The following is a 23,584-nucleotide window of genomic DNA, read 5'->3' on the forward strand; positions in this document are numbered from 1 at the left end:
GCACATCACATACTTTCAGCATATGATGGCACAGGATGTACATTCCCATTCGAGAACATAAGGAAAGGAGCACAGTGAGGAAGCACTAGGCCAAAGCAATACTAAAAACCAGTTGAGCAAACTCCAAACTTTGCATCTCCATATCTGATGCCCCTTCAGCTTCACTGACTACAACACACTTCTTTCTCTTGGGCTGGTTCCACTCCCTGTTAGCAGTTCTCCTTGCCAGGTATCCCATTCTGGCACCTCTAACTTTTTAGGTTCTCCAAGGCAATCAAGGCTTCACGTCACATCTTCATACAATGGCCTCTCTATTAGGCCTCCATTCAGGGACATCCCTGGCACAAGTCAGACCTCAGAGGCTTTCTTTAGGCATGCAGAAAAATTCTATAACCCATTTCTTCTATCCTTAACTCTAAAGCCAGAAACACAAGGCCAAAACTGTCAAGTTCTGCTGCTTGTTGGGGCTTCACAATGGCCCCCTCATTCAATTACATCTTCACCAGCTTCCTGTCTTTTAGTGCTTAAGCTTGGCTGTCCTGAAACTTTCTCTGTAGACTAAACTGGCCTCAAACTCAGAGATCAGCCAGCCTCTGCCTTCCCAGTACTGGGATTAAAGGTGTGCCCCACCACAACCAAATCTAAGCTTTTCTTCAGTTCCTTTTCACAAATTGGAAACTAAGCTGGGTGGATCTTGCCCAAGGTCACCACTCCCTATCTTCCATTTCTTAACCTATTTATCTTCTTGAACAGAGGATTTAGCTTCATTCCATTTTCTGGTATGTAAGGGTGGTACAGTTTCTCATCTGCCATTTCCTGGTGCTCTTTTCCCCACCTCAAAATTTACTTTTTGTAATTTGTCTGCTCAGCTTGCTCCTTTTAATTATGAATTTTCATTTCATTTCATTCATTGTCAGCCACACAACAGAGTCTTTATCATGCTGTTTTGAGATTTCTTCCACCTACAGAATTAATCCAAAACTCTTCACTTTAGCCTCGGGCAGATTCTTCAGACAAGGGCAAAATGCAGCTACTACCTTCACCAAAATATTACAAGAAGGATTTCTAGGTGAAATTAAAATTCTTCTCTGAAACCTCTTGAGCCAGCTCCCTACATTTCAAATCATTATCAGCAATATTGTCTTCCATGCTCCTACTAGTATGGTCCATTGAGCAGTGCTTAAAGAATTCCACTGCTTTCCTAACCCAAAGTACCAAAGTCTATACTGCTCCAAACCAAAGCGTGGTTCAGGCCTATCACAGCAATACCCCAATCTCTAGTACCAACTTGTCATGGTTAAGTTTCTATTGCTGTGAAGAGACATCATGACCACAGCAATTCTTATAAAGAAAACATTTCATCAGAGTGGCTCACTTTACAGTTTCAGAAATTCAATCCATTATCATCATGACAAGGAGCACAGAAGTATGCAGGCATATGTGATACTGGAGCTGAGTCCTACAACTTGACTCAGAGGCAGCAGGAAATTGACTGACTGTCACACTGAGTGAATCTTGAGGAAAAAGTCCTCAAAGCTCACCCCCACAGTGACACACTTCCTCCAACAAGGCCATATTTCCTAATAGTGCTTCTACCGTTGGGGACTATTTTCTTTCGTATCACCGTATTCATCCCTTTGAGACATGCATTCTCACAGCAACAGAACTAGAACGCAAGGCTATGTGGACACACAATGGCTCAGTGAAAGCTTCTGCTTGAATGGAGTCTATATGTCTCATTACACCAGCCAAAGAAAGTCTATTACTCAAAACTACACAGGGGCAAGAAGATCATTTCAGGACTTCCACTGGTTGGGAAGGCCTGCAGGTTACATTGCAATACACTCAGATTAATAATTCTTCTCCAACTAAGTGAATATTTTGGCATCAGTCACAACCAAATACCAAGAAATGCGTTTCATCTCATCAAATCTATCTTGGCCTCTCTGTGTTTTTAGTGTATCAGCAAGATTGGTAAGTTTAGAGTCTTCTCTGTCCAGGATCCAGTCTTCGAGGTATTCCCTGTTAGATCAAGTCACCAGTCTACGACACTGCAATTTCTTCCCAACCAGAAAACTGCTTACCTATATGATTCTCTCCCCTGCACTGGAATATCTGACATCATATTTGTCATACCTTAAGATTTTTTCAAGGACCAAAAGAGCATTAACTTTAAACTGAAAGCCCAAGACAATAAAGACCACATCATAGAAATAATAGAGAAAATGCATATATATTCCATATACATATAAAAGCAGAACTTATGCAAATTTATAGCTCTCAAAATTATCAATAGATAATGGATTTCCTAATGGTTATGTCTCTTGATCCAGAAACACATCAGTACTTTATTCTGTCAAAACATTTTTTGAGCTTGTGTGCAGTTGTGCACACCTTTAATCTCAGCACTCTGGAGGCAGAAGAAGACCACTGTGAATTCAAGGCCAGCCTGGTTTATACAATGAATTCCATTACAACCAGGACTATTAGAAATAGCCTGTTTCAAGATGAAAAAAAAAAGGGTTTTTTTTTTCTTTGCTTTTGTTTTTGATTCAAAAATGTACTAAGTATACAACAATCTTACAGAAACAGTCAGTAGTTGAGTGATTTTGGGAGATGGGTTTGGTGAATAAAAAAAATGCTTGCTGTACAGCCTGGTGACCAGAGTTTAATCCCAGGAATTCACATAAAGGTAGAAAAAGAGCACCAACTCCTCAAAGTTGTTTTCAGACCTCCAATCCCATACCTTGGCACAAGTCACACACATTTCATGCACACAAGGAAAAATGACAGTAATAATATTAGTTACTTTTGTGAGATTATAATAGTAAGAATAATATCTTACCTGGTTTTATTATTTTGGCAGAGGAAGCTTTTGCAAAGTGGGCCAAAACATACCATCATGATGCCTGATGTCCTCAGAATAATGGTAGAGCTTGCAGGAGTTGACTATCATTTTAGCAAGAGTCTAGCTGATTCTCAACATAAATACTAAGCCATTTTAGAAGACACTGCAGATACATGATTTCTTCCCTTTATTCTTGACTATAGCATAATATAGTCAAGAAACATAGATATTGAATAACTATATCATTTGTCACTCACAATTAATGACCCTAATTTTTCATAGGGCTTCTTCTCTAAGGTGTCTCATTTGTACTGGATAGGAAGTTAGCCACTTCCATTCTATCCACATAACTTTATCGAAAATGAACCCTGTTGTTGCACCCTTTCTGAATGGCAAACTGTTCACAAAAAAACAAACAAATAACTATGTGCTTAAAATATGCCTCTATGAGAAATCTAAATATATGCATACAAAAGAAACTGCTAAAGCTATGAAACAGCAAAAATGAGGCCAAATGGATGGACAAAGACCCAGATTAAATGCAAATGGGAAGAAAGAGGTTGCCCTCATATACTCTCAAATTTATTCACAGTAAAAATAAGAGAAGCAAAATATATACTTGTCAGGATTCTCAGGCACTATACTGTGGTTCCTTGGTCAAGGACAGATGGCAACACAATGCTGGCCCCATGCAGAAAAGCTCCAATCCTTATTCATGTACCTTTCCTAAACTCCGATTTTGTTGTGATGACGGTGTCAACAGATCTCTGCTGCTGCCAGTCCTATATTGCATGGCAGCCTTTCAATTAAATTTATATGGTAACAGTTTATGATGATAACAGCAACTCTGTCACTGCTTATGGATTTTCTGTATTATGCCTCTTTATCATTATTTGTACCTATAAAAAGTTTACAGTAAAAGAGAAGGCCACATTGTGCTGATAGCAACATCATACTTCTAGTTTTTCAATGCATTAATGTTGAGTGATTTGCCTATACCATCTAGGTCTGTTTAAGTACTCTTTTATGTTTCTATACTAAAAATCATCTAGTGTCATTAAGTGACACATAATGGTAAATGATTCATTTCACCTCCAAACATCTAATAATAAATATTATGCACACATCAAATAAATACAATTAGCATTAGAATTCATAGAATGAAATCATATGTGGTGCTGCAAGCTTTACTCCAAGCAATTAGTTGAGTGGCAGGATAATTTCAATTTCAGTGCCAGCCTGAGTTAGTTCCAGGCCAGCCTTGGCTACACAGTGAGATCCTAACCCAACAACTGTAAACAAAAACAAAGATAAGATTTATAGAATGAAAAGACAGGGGGTATAATCATAAATAGATACATACTAAGATAGACTTTAATGCACCTTTTGACACAAACCATCCAGTAGATGTAAACTTTACAGAGATGATCTGAATGAGTGAGATAAAATATGGCAATTCCATTGAAACATCTTATACTGCATAAATTCTATAGAAAGATGGAGCTTGTCTTCAGAGTTTTAGAAAGTCATTTTTAAAATCACAATACAGTCCAAGGATAGAAAATAGTATAAATGACATTACCGGATCATAATACAGAAAATCAAACATCAATAAACAAATGAGGCAAAAAAATTTAAACTTTTTCACATATCCCATTAAAGAGCTATTGTACTAGATAATTTGGAGTAAACATTTGTTTTAAGAATGTTTCAGGTAACAGCTGACCTGAACAAGGGGGAGTTCATGGACCCCAACTCAGAAACCAGCATTGGATGGAACCAGGCCCCCTGAACATGGGTGTCAGTTAGGAGACCAGGGCAGTCTATAGGGCCTCTGATAGTGGAACAGTATTTATCCCTAATGTATGAATGGACATTGGGAGCCCTTTCCCCATAGAGGGTTACTCTTTCAGCCTAGACACACAGGGGAGGGCCTAGGCCCTGCCCCAAATGATGTGACAGACTTTGATGATTGCCCCATGGAAAGCTTCACCCTTTCTATGGAGCAGAAGGGGGATGGCATGGGGGTCGTTGGGGGGCATGGGAGGGAAAGGGAACTGGAATTTCTATATAAAATAAGATTGTTTCTAATTTTAAAAAATAGAATGTTTCAGGAAAGAATTGCATATTTTCTATGTACAGTTTTAAATAAATTTATCTTAGGCTAACTGTAATTTTTTCATATTTTGAAGGCTACATCGAATTTATTAATTTAAGAAAATCTGGTATTTGAAACTTTGGAGTCTTATTCAAGATAAGGAATGTCATTACTTTGTAATTTGAATATTTTCAAATGTGCTCATATTATATTTAACAAAGTTTCCTCAATTGTATTCTCCCCTTTAAATAATTTTTGTTTTTACTTCTAGCAGTTTTAGATTTATAGTAAAATGGAACCCCCAGAGGAAGGTTGCTTCCCAGCTATTCTCAACCTGTGAGTTGCAACTCCTTTGGGAGTTGAATGACCACAGAAAAACACAGATATTTACATTACTATTCATAGCAGTAGCAAAATTACAATTATGAAGTAGCAATGAAAGTAATAAGGTTGGGTATTTCCAAACATGAGGAACTGTATTAAAGGGTCACAGCCTTAGGAAGTTTGAGAACCCCTGCCTTATGTTCTTCCCACCAACCTAAATGTCAATTGATAGATGAATGGATAAAGAAAATGGGATATGTGCACACAACACGTATTTTATTCAGCTTAAAAAAAAATAAAATCATGAAATCTGCATGAAAATGGAAGGCACTGGAAAATGTTATGTTAAATGAAATAACACAGCCTGAGAAACATATATGCTGCATTTTCTCTTTCATGTGCACATCCCAGCTTTTAACGGTTAGTATGTAAAACTCAGGTGGCAGTAAACATGGGTAGAGGCCAATAAACTAGAAAGGGTCCCATGAGAAGAGAAAAAGAAACTTTAAGGGCTGGGAAAGGGCTACAGCACAAATGCCAAGTGAAAATGGAAGGACCAAGACTGTGGACAGAAAGATACAACAGGAACAGGGCAGGGAGATGGTATAAGCATAAGGGGGTAGAGAATCAAACAAAATTTATCATAAAAATGTCATGAAGAGTTACACACAAACTAGACGTGGCACACGCCTTTAATCCCAGCACTCAGGAGGCAGAGGCAGGCAGATCTCTGTGAGTCTGAGGCCAGCTTGGGCCTACAAAGTGAGTTGCAGGATAGCTAGGGCTATTACAAAGAGAAATCCTATCTCAACAAACAAACAAAATCTTAGCAACAACAAAAGATTACACACAATATTATTATAAGCTACAGGAAACTATTATAAGCTAATGAAAATAAAATAAATGAAACTGATATGGAATGCATATTATCATGCTATTATTTGTATATGTGGTTTAAACAATGCATATGAAAATACACATACTCACTCATATAACATTTACATATTATCTCCCTGGGAACATATAGAGGAGACAGATAATTGTAGTTAATACTGAGTAGGTTAAGTGTGGCTGGAGGGAGACTTCATACTGCATTTTCTATTCCATGTTTTGAACTTAACAACACTTGAATGCATTATATTTTCTACAGAGCAATCAAAATAAAAACCATGTATACATGTATGTTAGAATACCTCCTTAGTGAGAAAAGCAGCCATGTTTGTTAACCTTGAATGTTTATTATTTATTATTTCTACCAAATAAGTAAATGCCAGTATTTTCAGGTGCCTTATGGGGGAATTAGAGTTTTAGATAAAACATTCTGTTCTTTAGGCCCTCAGCTCATTGCAAGTAAACATAAGAACCTCTGAAAAGTTCACGAAATAGGTGGAAGGTACTAATATTGATTCAAACCCTATCTTCTCACTGTTCATCCACTTAAAAATATATGGTCACAAACCTCACAGAAATGGGTACTGTTTGTTCATTTGAACTCTGAGGTCCATGAAAGAAGCCAGACAAAGTGATTTGACTGTAGTTTTTGATTACAGACCCAGACAGCAAAGCTCCAACTAACTGTATCTGAATTAATGCACTATTCAAATAAAATTCATACCAGGCAGGGTCAGGATACCTGGAAATTTGGCACAGCTATATGAGTGAAATTTGAGCTCTTACTAAATATACTTAAAAGGAGGCATCTGGGACTTGACCTTGAGGCCTGACTCTATGATATGCACTTGAGTTTTGCCCAGGGTCCTCTTAATACCTGTAGACCATAGACTCTACAAGAGTATCAGAATTACTTCGCTGAAGAAAACCACCTTGTTTTTTGAACTCAGAGAAGTCTGCTATCTCTTGTGTCTCTAAAGTTTAGTTTATCTCCATCCCACCTATATCAATGACACTAGTCCCACCTTGGACTGTATTTGTCAATGTATTCCGGTAGAGACTCTACAAGGGCAGATGCAGCTCACACATCATAGCTCCATTTACTCTCATCTCAGACACAATTAGGACAGCAATGACTATCTGATTGTGTGTCTCTCTGCAGGACTGCAGCAAACTCTTAACTCCTTTGTCCTCACTCCTTGGGCCTCCAAGGCTCAGAGACAAGTTCCTCCTGTCCCATCCTTTTGAACTAATTGATCTTTCATCCCATGACTCTGTGGGCATAGTATTCACCGTGCAGGTGGGTCTCAGGGTGACCATCCCATCAGTGACATGGTGACACTTACCATAATGTATAGCAGGACTGAACCAATTATTTTCTTTCTTTTTTGTTTTTTGTTTATTTATTTGTATTTTTCGAGACAGGGTTTCTCTCTGTAGCTTTGGAGCCTGTCCTGGAACTTGCTTTTGTAGACCAGGCTGGTCTTGAACTCACAGAGACCCGTCCACCTCTGCATCCCAAGTGCTGGGATTAAAGGCATGCGACACCACCACCCAGCCTGAACCAAGTTTTAAACTCACAGCCCAGTTCCTTTATTAGTAAAACACAAGATCAAATATACTGTGATGCTTGGCTAAAACTCAACATAGAAACTACATGTGTTTAAAAGTTTTATTTAGAAATTCCATTTCAGTTGTGAGGGAGGTAAAAAGTTTAGATAAGCCTTTACAGATAGTAACAATTTTTAATCTTGATGCCTTTGGTTCCTTCCTCCTTAGGAATCTCACATGAAGAGTAAATAGTAATTAAAATGTGCAGGATGACAAGATGGAGCAAACAGTGCTTGTACCACCAGGACCTGACAGCTTCAACTTCTTCACCAGAGAATCTCTTGCAGCTATTGAAAGACGAATTGCAGAAGAAAAGGCTAAAAATCCCAAGCCAGACAAAAAAGATGATGATGAAAATGGCCCAAAGCCAAACAGTGACTTGGAAGCTGGGAAGAACCTTCCATTTATCTATGGAGACATTCCTCCAGAGATGGTGTCAGAGCCCCTGGAGGACCTGGACCCCTACTATATCAACAAGAAAGTAAGTGTTTTTATCAGGCATATTTTGCCACTAACTGCATGCATTGGACTGCAACAGAAGCATCGCATACTAAATTAGCACAGCTTTAACCATCCTTCTGCTTAAGAAATGAGACCACATTTGTGGGTGTTTTATGCATATTCATGAGAAGTAAATAAATTATATTACACCATATGGAGCTACCCCAATTGCCCCATGACAAAAAAAACTAAATATAAGTTGTAGGTGACTAATTTAACAAATTAAAATATTCTCACCAAAGATTACATGTTACAAGCAATTTTATGTATTTTTTTGTACCTTGAAATCTTGAAGTCATCACCCTGAGTTACAAAAGACCTCAAAATGTAGTGTGTGAATTTCTAATGGAAGAAAGTTATACATTACTTTTCAATTCCTTTGCCATATTATAAATAATAAATCAAAGAACTTCCTGAAGAATTATTTCCACATGGAATATAGTTATGCAGTATACAAGGGTATTAGTTATTTTGTTTTCTTGCATGTTTGGGGGGAGAAATTATTTATTTTGGCTCACGGTTTTCAAATATAAGACTGTTGGGGGCAATTTACAATCAAACCATATCAGTGCTCCTAACGTATGTGGGCTTTATCTTAACTGTATTATATCTACAAAGACTCTACTTACAAGCTAGGTCACAGTTTCACACTGGCATGACATCTTAGAAGACACTACTATCCAGTCAATTGCCATTGCTAGTCATTAACATGAGGGGATGTATAATAAGTTCCATTTTATTCTCCACCTGTGTTCTAAGTCTATATAGCTGTGTTTATACTAATCATCAAGGCCTTCCTCAGTAGTCATCACAGATATATATATATATATATATATATATATATATATATATATATATATATATATATATCTTTCATTAGTTCCTTGAGAGTTTTAATTGTATTTACCCTTCTTCCAAACCTTCCCAGATCCAGCCCCCACTCTCTACCCACTCAACTTTGTCTTCTTTTCTTTAACCCTTCAAGACCAATGTATACTGCTCACATCTTAGTCCTGTGATCTTCCACTAAAGTGTGGTTATCAGCTTAGTAGGGGCTACCTTCTTAGAGAAACTGTCTCCCTTCCTCGAGGTTAACAGTTATCAACACCTTCACATCTAAGGCTGTAACTGTACACCCAGATCCAGTCTCCATGATGGGATTTGATCTGGCTTGCACTCGCACAGGTTTTGTTCATACTGCCACAACAGCTGTGAGTCCTTATTTTCAGCTCTCCTACTATGCCTTCCTATGACACTTTTCTTGTAGTTGGCTCTTACACTCTTTTCAAGACCACTTCTCTGAGCACTGGAAGGAGAGGTATAATGTATATGTTACCCTTAGTGCTGAGAATTCTCTAGTATCATATTCTCTAAAGCTTGGCTTGTAAGTTGTAAGTCCCTGTATAAATCATCATTTACTATAAATAGAGGCTTCTCTGATAAATAATGAGAAATGTATTATCTATGGATACAATGATAAGTTAATAGGAAATGGTTTGATGCTACGCCCATTTAGCAGAATAATAGTACTAGGTCCCCCACACACACACCAAGGCTTAGGATCTACTTAGCTATATATATTTTTGTCCCAATAATGGTGTCAGGTATTGGTTTGATCTTGTGGCTTTGCAATTGAATCCAACCAGAAAGTGGTAAATTATGCATGTGATGTTGGTGTCACTACTGCTACAGTGGACATGCTCTGCAAAGTCAGTAGTTCTCAAGATTGGCAGCTGGGTAAGATTGATAAGTTTTGATGAATATTCTTTTCCAGTGACATGCATAGTACTTTATAACACTATGAAACCAGTCAGTAATGGTGTTTTTAGCTTTGTGAGGAACACACTGATTTCTATCCCAGCTACACCAGTTTGCATTCTGACCAGGAGTGAATAAGTGTTCCCCTTCCCCAACATCGATTCTAGCATTTATCCTCTTTTAATTTTGTTTTATTTTCTTTTGTTTTGTTTTACCTTGGTCACTGTGACTGGAGTGATATAAAACCTCAAACAAGTTTTAAATTGCATTTTCCCTTAGGATGTTGAATGTTTTAAAAGTGTTTTGCTGACATGTGTATCTATCATAAGAGAATTTTGTTTAGTACCATGCCTCTTTTTATCTTTTTTAAGTTGGGTTACTTGTTATCTTGCTTTCCCTTTTTTGAGTTCTTTATATTTTCTAGATACTGTCCCTCTATAGCTACCAAAGACTTATTTCCCATTCTGCAGTATGCTTCTTCATTCAAGTGATGATGTTCTTTACTGTAACATACAGTTTTTAAAATACTTTATCATTTTGTTAGAAATGTGTTGAAACTGGTAGGAACTAACAAAAATAATAAACTAAAGAACATACGTATATACAATCATATAATTAATATATGATTGTGTATAACTTTTATGGTCATTCTTGAAATGAATACCTTATATCAGGCACCTAAACTTTTATTATCACCATGATTTAACCAGCACCCCCCCAAAAAAAGCACAGATGATAAAATACCTTATTTATTGTCTTTTATATTTATGACTTTAGTTAATTTTGACCAATCACAATACATTTCTGAATTCTCAGTTGATGGGTAGAAAACAAGAATGGTAGTTTGTTAAGCAAATAAAGGTTTTCATTGGCCACGAGCCCTAAAGTACTCCAAACTTTCAGGGACAGCATACTGTTTGCCCAGTTCTTGTCTGGACAAAAGCTACCAATAATGGCCACTTTGAGTGAGAGAGATGTCATAGCTAGTTGCTCACATCATGACCCAAGTAAAGAGGGGGTGGGCAGAATTTATTTCAGCTTACAATTCCACATCAGAGTTATCACGAAGAAAGTTAGGGAGAAAACTCAATGAAAGAACCTGGAATCAGGAACTGAAGCAGAAGTCATAAAAGAGTGCTGCTTACTGGCTTTCTCAGCCTGATTTTTGGTATAGTACCTATGATCATCTGCCCAGAGGTGGCATCATAACAATAGGCTGAACCTTCCCACATCAATCATCAATCAGGAAAATGTTCCACAGGCTAGCCCACAGGCCAATCTAGTAAAGGAATTTTCTCAATCAAGGTTCCATCCTCTAAAATGACTCTAGCTTATGCCAAGATGACATAAAACCAGCCAGCACAATGATTATTCATCTCATAGTTGCTATTTATGAGAAATAAACACAAGGAAATTAGGAAATAAAGACCCAGATGTTCTCTACACAGAACTTGGTTCATCCCATAGATGGTGTTCATTTATTTCTAGTTCCTGGAGACATGCAGCATTTCAGAGGCTCATGTGGTAAAGGTTAGACAGCCCTCTCTTTATCAGACATTTGCTCTCTCAAACATGGAGCCTCTGATTCCCTGGTAAAACCTACCATCGAAAAAGTATTAAAGTCACCAAGAGGAGGCCGTAGCAAAATACAAAATTGATTCCAGTATCCCAGCTCCTAGTCTGCGTACTTATTTATAAATCTACAAATGAATGGGTTGAGAAAGATCAAACTGAAGCATATTGACAAAGGTAATAATTCATCATATGGTAACCAGACTCTCTTAGTCAGTGTTAGATTGCTGTGAAGAGACACCATGATGACAGCAACTCTTGTAAAAGAACACAATTAATTGGGGCTTCCTTACATTCAGAGATTTATCATCATGGCAGGGAGCGTGGTGGCACAGATGCAGACATGGTACTGGAGATATAGCTGATCGTTCTACAACTGGGTAAGAAGGCAACAGAAAGAAACAATCACTGGGCCTCACTTGGGCTTTGGAGACATCAAAGCCTGCCACCCAGTGACACACTTGTCCAACAAGGCCACACCTACTCCAAGGACAAACCTCCCAGTCCTTCTCAAGTAGTGCCACTCCTTGATGAAAAACATTCAACTATTTGAGCCTATAGGGCCATTCTTACTGAAACTACCATAGACTATCATATGTGTTTTCTCATTAAATTAAAGAACTTTCAGACTACCAGCCCTGGTGATACATACCTTAAACCCCAGCACTTGGAAGGCAGTGACAAGCAAGTCTCTGTGAGTTCAAAGTCAGCCTGCTCTACATAGCAAAATCCAGATCATCCAAAAAAAATAATAATAACCAGTCAACAAATAAATAAAATAAAAATAAAAGCAAAATAATATGCTTTCAAAAACAAAGAGCTTTCAGATTGGTGAAAGATACCATCTTGAAGGGGAGGTTCTGCCCACAATGGTCCCCAACTGGCTTATGATGAGTTTAAATACAAAATTATATAAAGAAAAATGGAAAACAAAATCACACAAGCCTGAGAGAAATACTTAAAAGCTTTTACAAGAAAGCCCAGATCTGACTTGGCAGCTAGATCAGCATTGATGGACCCTTGTCCTCTAAACTTGCCTTTGACATCTGCTGTTCTTATCTTCAGATGCACATTGTCTGAAGAAGGAAAAACATTCTGACATTTTGGAACAAATCTCATTGTGCAAGCAGAACAACCTGATAAAAGAAATATTGTTATCATGAAGGTCCCCCACCCCCCCCAAGGAAAGGCATATCCTTCACTTTTACATTGCCCTACTATCAAGCAAATCTCCAACTGTGAACCATTGGACAGCAGTGCAGATAGAACTTTTTGCAGAGTGAAGTCCTTTAAAGCAAACATGCTGTGTGCTTCATTTGTTCAGTTTTTGAGATACCAATTCCCTGTGTAGCCTGGCCTTGAATTCAATCGTCCTGCCTACTGGTACTTATATTGTAAGAATGTGCCAGCATGTCCAGCATAGAAGACATTAGAACACATGACCAAGCCAAATTCATAGTATTTCCTTTTTTCACAGTCCTGTGTTTGAAAGCTTTCTGTAGGTTTTCTGTCTATTGCTTTACTGGTCTTAAATTTTCTCTCAAAACAGAGATTGTTTCATTAACAATTAATAAACAATTAATGAACATTAGATTTTCTCTGATTTGATTGGAGTTGCTTAGTAAAATCTTCATCTTTTAAAATAATATTTTTCTAACATTTGGTCATTAGTTTTATGCTAGAAACTGGTATCTTCCACATTAGAGTGGTCTTCATTAAAACAATACAACACATACACACATACACACATACACACACACACACACACAGAGAGAGAGAGAGAGAGAGAATGGGAATAATGAATTTTTGGAACAGCCAAGGGCCTATGGGTCAAATATCATTAAGTGTAAGATTTTCCATAATTGAAGACACTGTGAATGGTGATCTGTTTTGCAAAGTGAATTGGAATATGGAAGCATCAATGTTTTCCCTAGATTGAACTCAGACATAGTTAATATATCACTTTTATATAAATCATCATGTTTAGTTCTTAGTAATATGTAGAATGATTTTAAGAAGCTGACTTTCTAAGACCCTTTAGCCTGCTGGAACATTTCATCTGACATTTCGAATTACAATGAACAGGAATGCATTGGCTCATGCTTATGAAAACCAGGGAGTCCAAAATTAAGAAGCTATCTGAACCATCACGTGATGGAAGGCTGTAAGGCAAGGGAGAGCAGGAAGGGTCTGATCTTTTACTGGAAAGGCATCAGCTCATTCTTGAACGGGTGTCCTCAATGAACAACAATCTTTTAAATGTCACACTTCGTAATACTGCAATAGAAATTATTCAATTTATGAGTTTTGGGAAGGACAAGCATTGAACAATAACACTGACCATGAAAGTGATTACAGAATTATTCTTTGTGCTACACCTCAGGATAAAGTGCAATTGCATCATATGTGCAGAAACTTGTGTGAATACAGTCTCGTATGCCAAAGCTCTCTGTGTTCTTTTATAAAAGACAGTCAATGTCATTGGACTTACAGAAATGTCACTGCCGATGGTGTGTATGTTATCATGACATATGCCCACATATTTTTATCTTCTTTGACCCAGTTTCTGATGCACAAATTATATAATAATCAAATGTTCTACTAAAATTATTAAAGCAATTTAAATAGTGATCAGTGATTCTGTGTTAGTTACTGAAGAAATGGAAGCAACAGTGATGTGGACATCCCAAGTGCATGGAAGCATTAAGAGTCTTAAATTCTTGAGATGTTTTAAACATGCAGCATTTCCAAGAGCAAAAAAAGTAGGCAATAACAGTGCTGTGCAGCTAAAAGTCCCAGCGTTTTCATCATCTCATGCTTGCTTCAGTCAGGGGCCTTTACAATGTCGTTCCAAACTCATACTTTCTATTTGCTTATTTACTTTGTCTGTGTCACAAGGACATTTCAGTTAGTGAGTACATTTTTTTTCTTATGGGATTTTTTTTTCAGTTTCATAACTTGAGTTGCTACTGTACCATTTGGCTATACATTCAATTTCACCCACTCTTTTCAGAAAATGCCTCCCCTCTCCTGTTCTTAAAATCACAGATGACTCATTAGCACCATGGGAAGAAATATCCTTTTGACAATGTGGCATTTTTACTAGAAATAGAAAGATATTTTAGATCTGTAGTGAAAATAGAACCTTGTTATATTTTGGAATATAGATATGTATCCATTTAAAAACTGCACTGTGTCCTTGAAAGTCTCCTAACAGTTTTTATTAAAAAAAAAAAAAAGTCCTAACACAATGCATGCCATCTCGGTACTGGGGCTTTATGAGAAGCCTCACATGATAGGCTTGAAATGTACACCTAATCTGTCATCACAAGAGTGATTGTAATTTAGGTAGCAAGTTCTTAGCTTGTTTTCAGTTAGGCTGAGGAGGGTTTTATTTTTCTAGTAAAATCAGAAAAACAGATGGCATTTACAGCCTTATGATTCTGTGGATTGTCATCTCAATGCTCTCAAACTTACAATTCTCCTTCCTACATCAGAGTTTCTAGAACAGTTGTCACCTAGATGCCTCCTTAACTCCAACATACTGTACTAGCCTCCTGACTCTTTCTCCTAGTCCCCATTCTTTCTTCCGTATTCCTCGTTATTTGTCCACTCAGTCTCTGCCTCTGAAAAAGTCCCAAGGCAAACTAAATGACCTTTGACATTTGGTAAATACCCATCATGTTGTTAAGAGACCCTTTGAACAAAAGTAACCAAAACTCAGCAAAAACTACTTTCAAGGGAAGACAAAAAGAAGGGGAAAAAAGCAAGTAACAAAAGACACAACATCTAAAGTGACAGCATCAGGACCTGCTTTCTGCAGCTTAGGCTCTGCTTTTGCATATTTAAATTCTTATTTGCCCCACAGGTCCTTTCAAGATAGCTCTTGTCTCTTTTTAAAAACAATATAACTGAGGTTAAGTAATTTGCCCAAGATTGTAAAACTTGCAAGTAAGCTAGTAGTACTTCCCAACACCCCTGCTTCTGAAAAGCAAATCGTTCATACTCACTACTACCATCTGATATAATTCAACTACACTTCCCACCTGGTCCTAAGGAGATGACATACACTTTTATGAAGATACTCAATTTAAAACTTTGTGTGCTCCTGTAAGGAAATTGCATCTAAATTGAGATGTGATGATGACAAGTTCCGGTGAAGGAGAAAACATAAAAGAAGATACTCCAGTCGAGCTGGGCTGTTATATGAGGAGGATGTTAGTTAATCTAGAAACACAATACAGTACATCTGTTATCTTATGATGGGGCTGAAGTTAGCTAAGGGATCATTTGGTATATCTGGAAGAATACCCCATTTATCTTCAAGGCAAATAACCCCAAAGGATTCTCTCCATAAGTCTCACTCTCTCTTCTAACCTGAGAAAGCAAACAAGTGATTTAACAGAATCTTTCCTGTGGACATAGTCCTTTCCTTTGTATGAAAATATGCTAAAATTAAAACAAAAATAATTGTGAAGTATTGATACCCATGACTGTTTTGTTATATATACATTGTATTGTTTAATTTTTGAGTTACTGTTTTTTTCAAGTGTATAAATGTGGTGTGAATGACTCTCAGCTACTCATTCCCATTTTCCAGCCTTCTGTCATTTCAGTTTGCTATCCATGGCTTAAAGACCATCTCCATAACTACAGGAAGGTTGTATTAGATATGTTAGGTTGTGTTAGGTGAATTGCAATTTGTGATCTGCAGACCAGCAAATGCTGTAAGAGAAGCTGTGAGGCAACTTTTCATCCATCCATGAGCCAAACCAGTAGGAAAATCTGCCTAAAGCCACAGAATATAAGGGTACAAGGATTTGGGGACCAAGGGAGCAGTGAAGCCACTTAAAATTCTCAAAGAGGAAAAAATAGATACCATGGATTGGGCCAGAATGAGAGATGCTTGCTGTGATGGGGACTGATAGGATCTATCATCTCTGCTTCACACCCCAAACTTCAAAGCATCTTTCTTATTGCCACATGACCCTCATTCTGTCCCTAACCTTGCAGAACCTCTTGCCTTCCCAGAAGCCAAAAGACGGGGAACTGGCCCTTCTCCCTGGCAGAGTTAGAACAGATTCCCATTCTGACCACAGGAGTGGTGTGGAGGAGAGATGTGCACCTGAGTCCAACCTAGAGCTCTGTTACCATTTCTAGAGTGCCTCTTTCTTCTACATAGTGACACAGTTCCAATTTCCATTAATTCAGAATTAAACTTCATTAAAAATTACATAAGACCAGGGAATAGTTCAGTGGGAAAACTGCTTATATAGCACTTGTTGGATCCTGGCTTTGATCCCAGCACCTGGGGAGGAAAGTTACATAGAGTTTGAAATTTGAAGAAAAACAAATATTTACTTACTCCTCTGCATGAAAATGTATTCAAATTCCAAAGGAATTGACTGTCAGACAGAGTTTTATGTGTGTAAATTGAAAATTGTCCATGATTTAAACTTCCAGGCAAAGAATATATCCAATTATAAATATATGCCTATTACATACATTACTTACTTGTTTCTTCTTGGAGAAAGGGTATTTCTCCAATACTTAGTCTTGCCTCAAACTCACAGCAATCCTCCTAGCTCAACTCCTGAGTACTAGCATTACAGGAGTGAGCCTCCACATCTGGATGTGGTCCTTTTAAATATTTCTTGTCATTCAGCTCACTTTCGTATGTTACCTTTTGCCTTTGCCTGCAGCTTCACTTTTAGAGAAGGTAAACAGAATACATTTGGAATCATCCCTGCTGTGTGACAGTTTTCTGATAATATATAGATGAAATGTAAAGTTGGAACTTAAGTCTTAATAGTGTACTTTAAGGAATATGGGCTCTAGAGTGAAATAAATGTTAAACCAATGGCTACTTATTCAGAAAACAAAAGTGAAGAAACACCACTTACAAAACTCAAGTTCCCTCCTTGACAATAGTCATGGAAGCAAAATACTTTCTGTAAGTGCAGATATGAGAGAGATTACCAGTTTGTGACAAGTAAGGGGGTCTAATCCACATATTCTATATTATCATTGAAAACTGGGAAATACTAGCGATTTTCATATTTACTAATAAATAAAACAAGGACATCACCCTACTATTGCAGAACCATCTTGGTGATTTTTTTAATGTATGGAATGTATGGAATGTATCCAATTCTGATGCTATGAATTGAAATTACAGTTTATGACTTAGCCCAGTACATGTATTTCCACAAGTGAAGTGACTTAGTCATAGAAAAATAGGGTCCAGCATCTCACAGTTAGAAAGAATAGCACCAGCTTTTTAATAATAGATGTAATCCTGGAGTCTGTCCTCTTAACTTGAGACAAATCTGCTGTATCTTTCCCTGACAATTTTTTCCATTGATTACCAGGGATGCTTATCAGTCTTCCATCAAACCTCATGTTTTCTTTAACACCCAGAAATGATGTTTTCCTGGCAAGGGTTGCTGAAGAGTGTGACTTGGCTGTTCAATGAGTACTTGAGGTTAGGTCAAATCTGTTCAGCACAGTAGATGAAGTGTGACTGTGAGTACCTAAAATACAGAGAGACTAGATTGAGAAGACTGGATACAGTATGAAAATGTCACATGAATTACCTCCATGATTTTAATATCATTTTATCACCCAATGTCAGTATTTCAGTTATGTTGGGTTATAGAAAACACTGCTAAGGTACATTTCACACTCATTTGCTTTTCCTGGAGTACTTAGGGAATCTGAGATCTTTGTATATAGTTCAAGTTTATATTTTATAATGTATTTGTATTGGTTATCTACACTTCCTTCTATTCTTCTAGGTCCATTTGTGCTCTTGTCGGTAGCTGAGCATTCCCTTGTCTATGTACTAAGGGCCAGGACGTAGATACATGTGTTTCCTTTCCAGGAATCAGCACAAATCTTTGCAAATACAGCACTGAGAGTCAGCTTTTGAATTGAAATCAACAGTTGCACCTAAATTAGGTCCATGCTTCTTTTCAGGTGTCTGGCATTTGCATACTACCTATTTGTCATAGAAGCACTGCAGAAATATTATTTAATTTTAGTGAATATACATAAACAGACACTTGACAGACCAGAACAGTCCCAAGGTAGATAGGAATGATTCATCCCCATAAATGATGTTGATACATCAGGGTTAGATGTAACATGAAAAATAAAAGACCCAGAGACTGATATTTGGGTTCAAGCTTCAAGCTGATTACCAGAAAAGCAAAGCAGCAAGCCACTAACTCTCACCTCTAGCTCAGGCTGAAAGGGCTGATTCATGCACAAGTTCTTCTCCAAGTCTCAAACTGCTGCCTCTCCTCAGTGTGGCTGGAGAACACGAATGTTCCTATCTTCAGTGTGGCTGGAGAATGAATAGCCTCTCTGATATCTTGCTTCTGTCTTATATACTTCCCTAACTTTGGGATTAAAACTGTGAACTATAGTTCTCTTTTTAATAATTTTTATTTACATTAAAAACAACCTTACTTTACATACCAATTCCAGTTCCCTCTCCCTCCCATCCTCCCATCTTCCATTCCTCCCACCAACCCCCCCTCCTACCCCCTGTCCACTCCCCAGGAAGAGTAAGGCCTTCCATGGGGATCATCAAAATCTGTCACATCATTTGTGGCAGGGCATAGACCCTCCCCCATGTATGTAGGCTGAGAGAGTATCCCTCCATAGGGAATGGGTTCCCAAAGCCCATTCCTGTACTAAGGATAAATACTGGTTCCACTGCCAGAGGCCCTGTAGACTGCCCAGTTTCCCCAACTGACACCCACATTCAGGGGGCCTGGTTTGGTCTTATGTTGGTTCTCCAGCTGTCAGACTGGGGTCTGTGAGCTCCCATTTGTTCAGGTCAGTTGTTTCTGTGTGTTTCCCCAGCATGGTCTTGACCCCTTTGCTCATCACTCCTCCCTCTCTACAACTGGATTCCAGGAGTTCTGCTCAGTGCTTATCTGTGAATCTCTGCTTCTGCTTCCATCAGCTACTGGGTGAAGGCTCTATGATAGCATTTAAGGTAGTCATCAATCTCATTATAGGGGAAGGGCATTTAAGGTAGCCTCTCCACTATTGCTTAGATTCTTAGTTGGGGTGCTATAATTCACTTTTAGGCTCATTCACTATTGTGTAGATTCTGGGTGGCCTTGAGCTCACAGAGATCATCTACCTCTTAATCCTGAGTCCTAGGATTAAAGGTGTACACCACCACCTCCTAGCTTCTGGCTGCTGGGATTAAAGGTATGTATCACCACTGCCTGATCTCTATAACGTGAGGCTGACTTTGCTTTTCTGAATCCTCAGTCAAGCTCTAATAAATCATAAATAATATATCACTACAGTTAGATCTGAATTTGCCCACAGTGCCTTGTTTAAAAAACTTGATTTGAGGAAGAAAATCATTCTCATGTTAAAATGTTCTCACAAAGTGCTTATAATTCGATTCCGTTGCAGTGATGACATTAAAGAATTTGTTTACCCCTTACAGTAAATGAACCAAAGGATAGATTTAAGGTCACAAATGTGGCTAGCTTCTACTAAAAGACACACTCCTGATACTTGGAACTGGGGCCACTCACATGAATGCTCGTATCAGCTCATTTCAGACTAGGTGCTAGTGTTTGTCTTTTCTCCTCTACCAAGTTTGGAGTTCTCTTTTGGGTTAAAGTCACTTAGTGCAATTAAAATTATCTTCAGGAGCTGTGTTGACCCTAAGTAGATTTAAAGGGTGATGAGATATCATATTATATGATCACCCAACACATTCTTACAAGAAACCAAAAATGATGTGCATTTGAACACTGCATAAATACTTGTTGGTTTAGTCGCACAGCATTTGTTTATTCAGCTAACAGTGTACTTATACCTTCACTAGATGATGACTTTTCCCTGAAAGGAAAAAGGTATATGTATAAATATGTTTGTATGTGTAAATAGAGAAGGCAAAGATGCCCAGATGGTTTTAATTAAATCAAAAGATGCCAGCTTTTTATTTAATTCTTCATTGTACATGAATATTGATTATCTGTGTGCTATACCTTCAATACCATAATTTAGAGAAACATTTTTCTGAGTGCCTTTGCAGTTGCAAACTGACTTCTCACCTATGTAAAAAATTATGAGGAGAGCAGATACAGACTTGTAAAGAAATACATAGCAGACTAGTTGTAAAATGTATATTTAAGTCCTAATTCAAACATACTGTTCTGATCATTATTACAGTGCTAAGCATAATGGGGTGCTTGCCAACTGTGGATACTCTCTTTATTGCAATGCTGTTGAAAGTAAACCATAAACACTTCAGAGTGACATATGTGAAGGTTGTATTTGAGCATATATGTTTCAACCTGAGAAGAGCATAACACTAATAGAGGAAAAACACAATTAAAATGGTTCTGCAATGCTGGTATTATTGTTACAATCCTTGGCAGTGGTGGAAGGAAATCTTATGAAAAATTAAAACACAAAAAAAACATGCTGTGCAGTCAAACCTCACTGGCCTTATGTTTCAACTCAGCTACATGGATTCACACATTGCACACAAAATTCTTTATGAAATAAGTTACAAATAATTATTTGCATTTAACAAGTAAATGTATCAAATATATCCTTAAAGATTGAAAGCTTGAAAAATTAAGAATTATGTCCAACTATTAATTCATCCAGTGGACTTTCAAAGGTTCATTTATTTATCAGCATTGGGGTGCAATGCTTTCATAAAAGTTACTTTGCTGAATTATAGTGTCTAGAACTCTTTCCTGGTGCTCTCTTGCTAGGTCAAATTTCTGAATCTTACCTCTGGCTTACTTTGTGAAAGAGCAGTTTCTGCTCTTCCTCACCCATCCACTGGCCTCTCTAACATTTCCTGTTTTGTTATTGATTTCTCTTCTGTCTTTTCTATTTTTGTATTGTGTTTCTGTCTTAGTGACTTTTCTATTGCCATGACAAAATATGATGACTAAGGTAACTTATCAAAGAAAGCATTTAAGTTGGGGGCTCATATGAGTCCAAGATCATCATGGTGAGGAACATGGCAACAGGAAGGCTGGTGCAGAAGCAGTAGCTGAGAGTTTTCACTGTATCCACAGGCAACAGACACACAAGCAAGTGCACACACATACACACACAGGCACACACAGACAGAGAGACAGAGAGAGAGAGAGAGAGAGAGAGAGAGAGAGAGAGAGAGAGAGAGAGAGAGAGAGAGGTGAAAGATAACTGGATAACTGGGAATGGCATGGACTTTTAAAACCCCCAAACCACATCTATTGACACATGTCCTCTGGCAAGGTCACACCTCCAAATCCTTCCCAAACAGTTCTGCCATCTGAGGCCTAAATATGCAGGTACATACACCTGTTGGAGCTGTTCTCATGCAAACCACCACTGTTTCATTGATCATCATTTGAACAGAACGTGGCCAAGGAACCCTTCTCATAGGAATTCTGAGTGCACCAGTCTCCTTATGATGACCCTTGGCATTTCTCAGTCCTCTGAGCTATCGTTAACCCTCCCAAGCCTTCCCACCCTCTAGTATGTGATAGAGACCATAGCAGGACTGAAATACTCTTGTCATCTCTATCACTATATTCAGTTCAAACTCAGCTTATCATATTTCCTGAAATAATATTCTTAGTTAAAGAGTACACATTCTTAGTAGTCACATCTTTACTACTGTTCCTACCCTAGTTCCCAGTATTCCTAACACACTTTTCTGAATATGTCTCTGGAAAAGGTGGTGTAGGAAAAAGGTTTGAAAGATAATAAAACTCAATCCTAAGCATTGTCCTTTCTGTGTCCTTGAATACTCATATTCCCTAAGTCAATGGCACTTCCCTTGATCAAGTCCATTCATGTTTTATGATGATTTCATAAGGTTATATAGGGACACAAATAGTAAATGAATCAGGGAAAATAAAGGGGACTACGTATTATCCATAAGCCATTGACATCAGAGTAAGCACCTGTGAAACATGTTCCTCCCACAAATAGGCTTTTTAAAGTAGTCTCCTTGGGTTGCACTCACATCCGCAGAGACCAGTAAGAATGTGGTCAAAGAGCTAGCTTAGAGCAGCATCCCCCCATTGATGGGGTCTCCATTCCTCTGTTTATCTATGAAAAATAGGCACTAGTTGCTAAAGAACTAAAATGAAATGGGACAGTATAACCTACTCTCTTGTTTTATTTTATTATTGTATTAAACAGACGCAAAATTGCCTGCCAAATTCCCTTAAAACTTTCTAAACATGGGTTTTACTCTCTGTAGTTGAATTTTCTTTGCCACAGCCTAGAAGGTTAGGGGATATTTTCACAGCACATTTAGGGCAGCTCTCCCTACATACCAGACAGAAAGTGCTATTTCCAAACAGCAAGCCTACATTTGAGGGTTGCTCCATTTGAAAATATTAAAGTCAAATTGAACGATCTATCAGGGACCTGAAGTTTAAATATGGAGAAGAAATCTATCAAAGATTCTTAGTCAAAAACAAGCAGCATATGATAGGGCATGTTAATCATAGTGGGTCCATGTAAAGGCTAAAAGTTAGGAGCTTTAAGGAATAGATTCATGAACATTTTAAAAACTATGCTGTGGATATTATTAAGTGGTGGATCACTTGTATAAAACTCTGAGTTAGAGATTCAACACACACACACACACACACACACACACACACACAGAGAGAGAGAGAGAGAGAGAGAGAGAGAGAGAGAGAGAGAATATTAGGAAATATTAGAGAGAGAGAGAGATGGGAATATTAGGAATATAGCCCTGTGGTAAAGCACTTGCTAGGCATTCTGGAGACCTTAATTCAATTCCCTATACTTAGAAATTAAAAAAAAAACATTAGAATTCTTTCTCCTTAGTATGGTATTCGCAGAGAAGTCAGCCTTTTCCTCCCACCTACACACAGTCTGAGTATCGATGAATGCCTTAGAAGAACTGTGTCAGAGTGTTCCATTGTGCTCCATTGCATGGTGAGTCATTATTTTCT

General features: G+C 37.9%; 1 protein-coding gene across 3 annotated transcripts in view; it reads left to right on the forward strand.

Annotated features, from left to right (window-relative positions):
* The window catches only part of Scn1a (sodium voltage-gated channel alpha subunit 1), a 142,803-nt gene that overhangs the window by 54,134 nt on the left and 65,085 nt on the right, over nucleotides 1–23,584 (forward strand). For 2 of the 3 annotated variants that reach the window (XM_027420265.2, XM_027420266.2), the window contains exon 2: nucleotides 7,941–8,253. In XM_027420265.2, the coding sequence (XP_027276066.1) occupies nucleotides 7,990–8,253 (264 nt within the window). In that variant the 5' untranslated portion in view covers nucleotides 7,941–7,989. Of the gene's footprint in view, nucleotides 1–7,940; nucleotides 8,254–23,584 lie in introns of those variants that run through there. The other variant, XM_027420267.2, reaches the window with a different exon arrangement.

The sequence above is a fragment of the Cricetulus griseus genome, chromosome 6, assembly GCF_003668045.3.
Source record: "Cricetulus griseus strain 17A/GY chromosome 6, alternate assembly CriGri-PICRH-1.0, whole genome shotgun sequence".
Classification (NCBI taxonomy): Eukaryota; Metazoa; Chordata; class Mammalia; order Rodentia; family Cricetidae; genus Cricetulus; species Cricetulus griseus.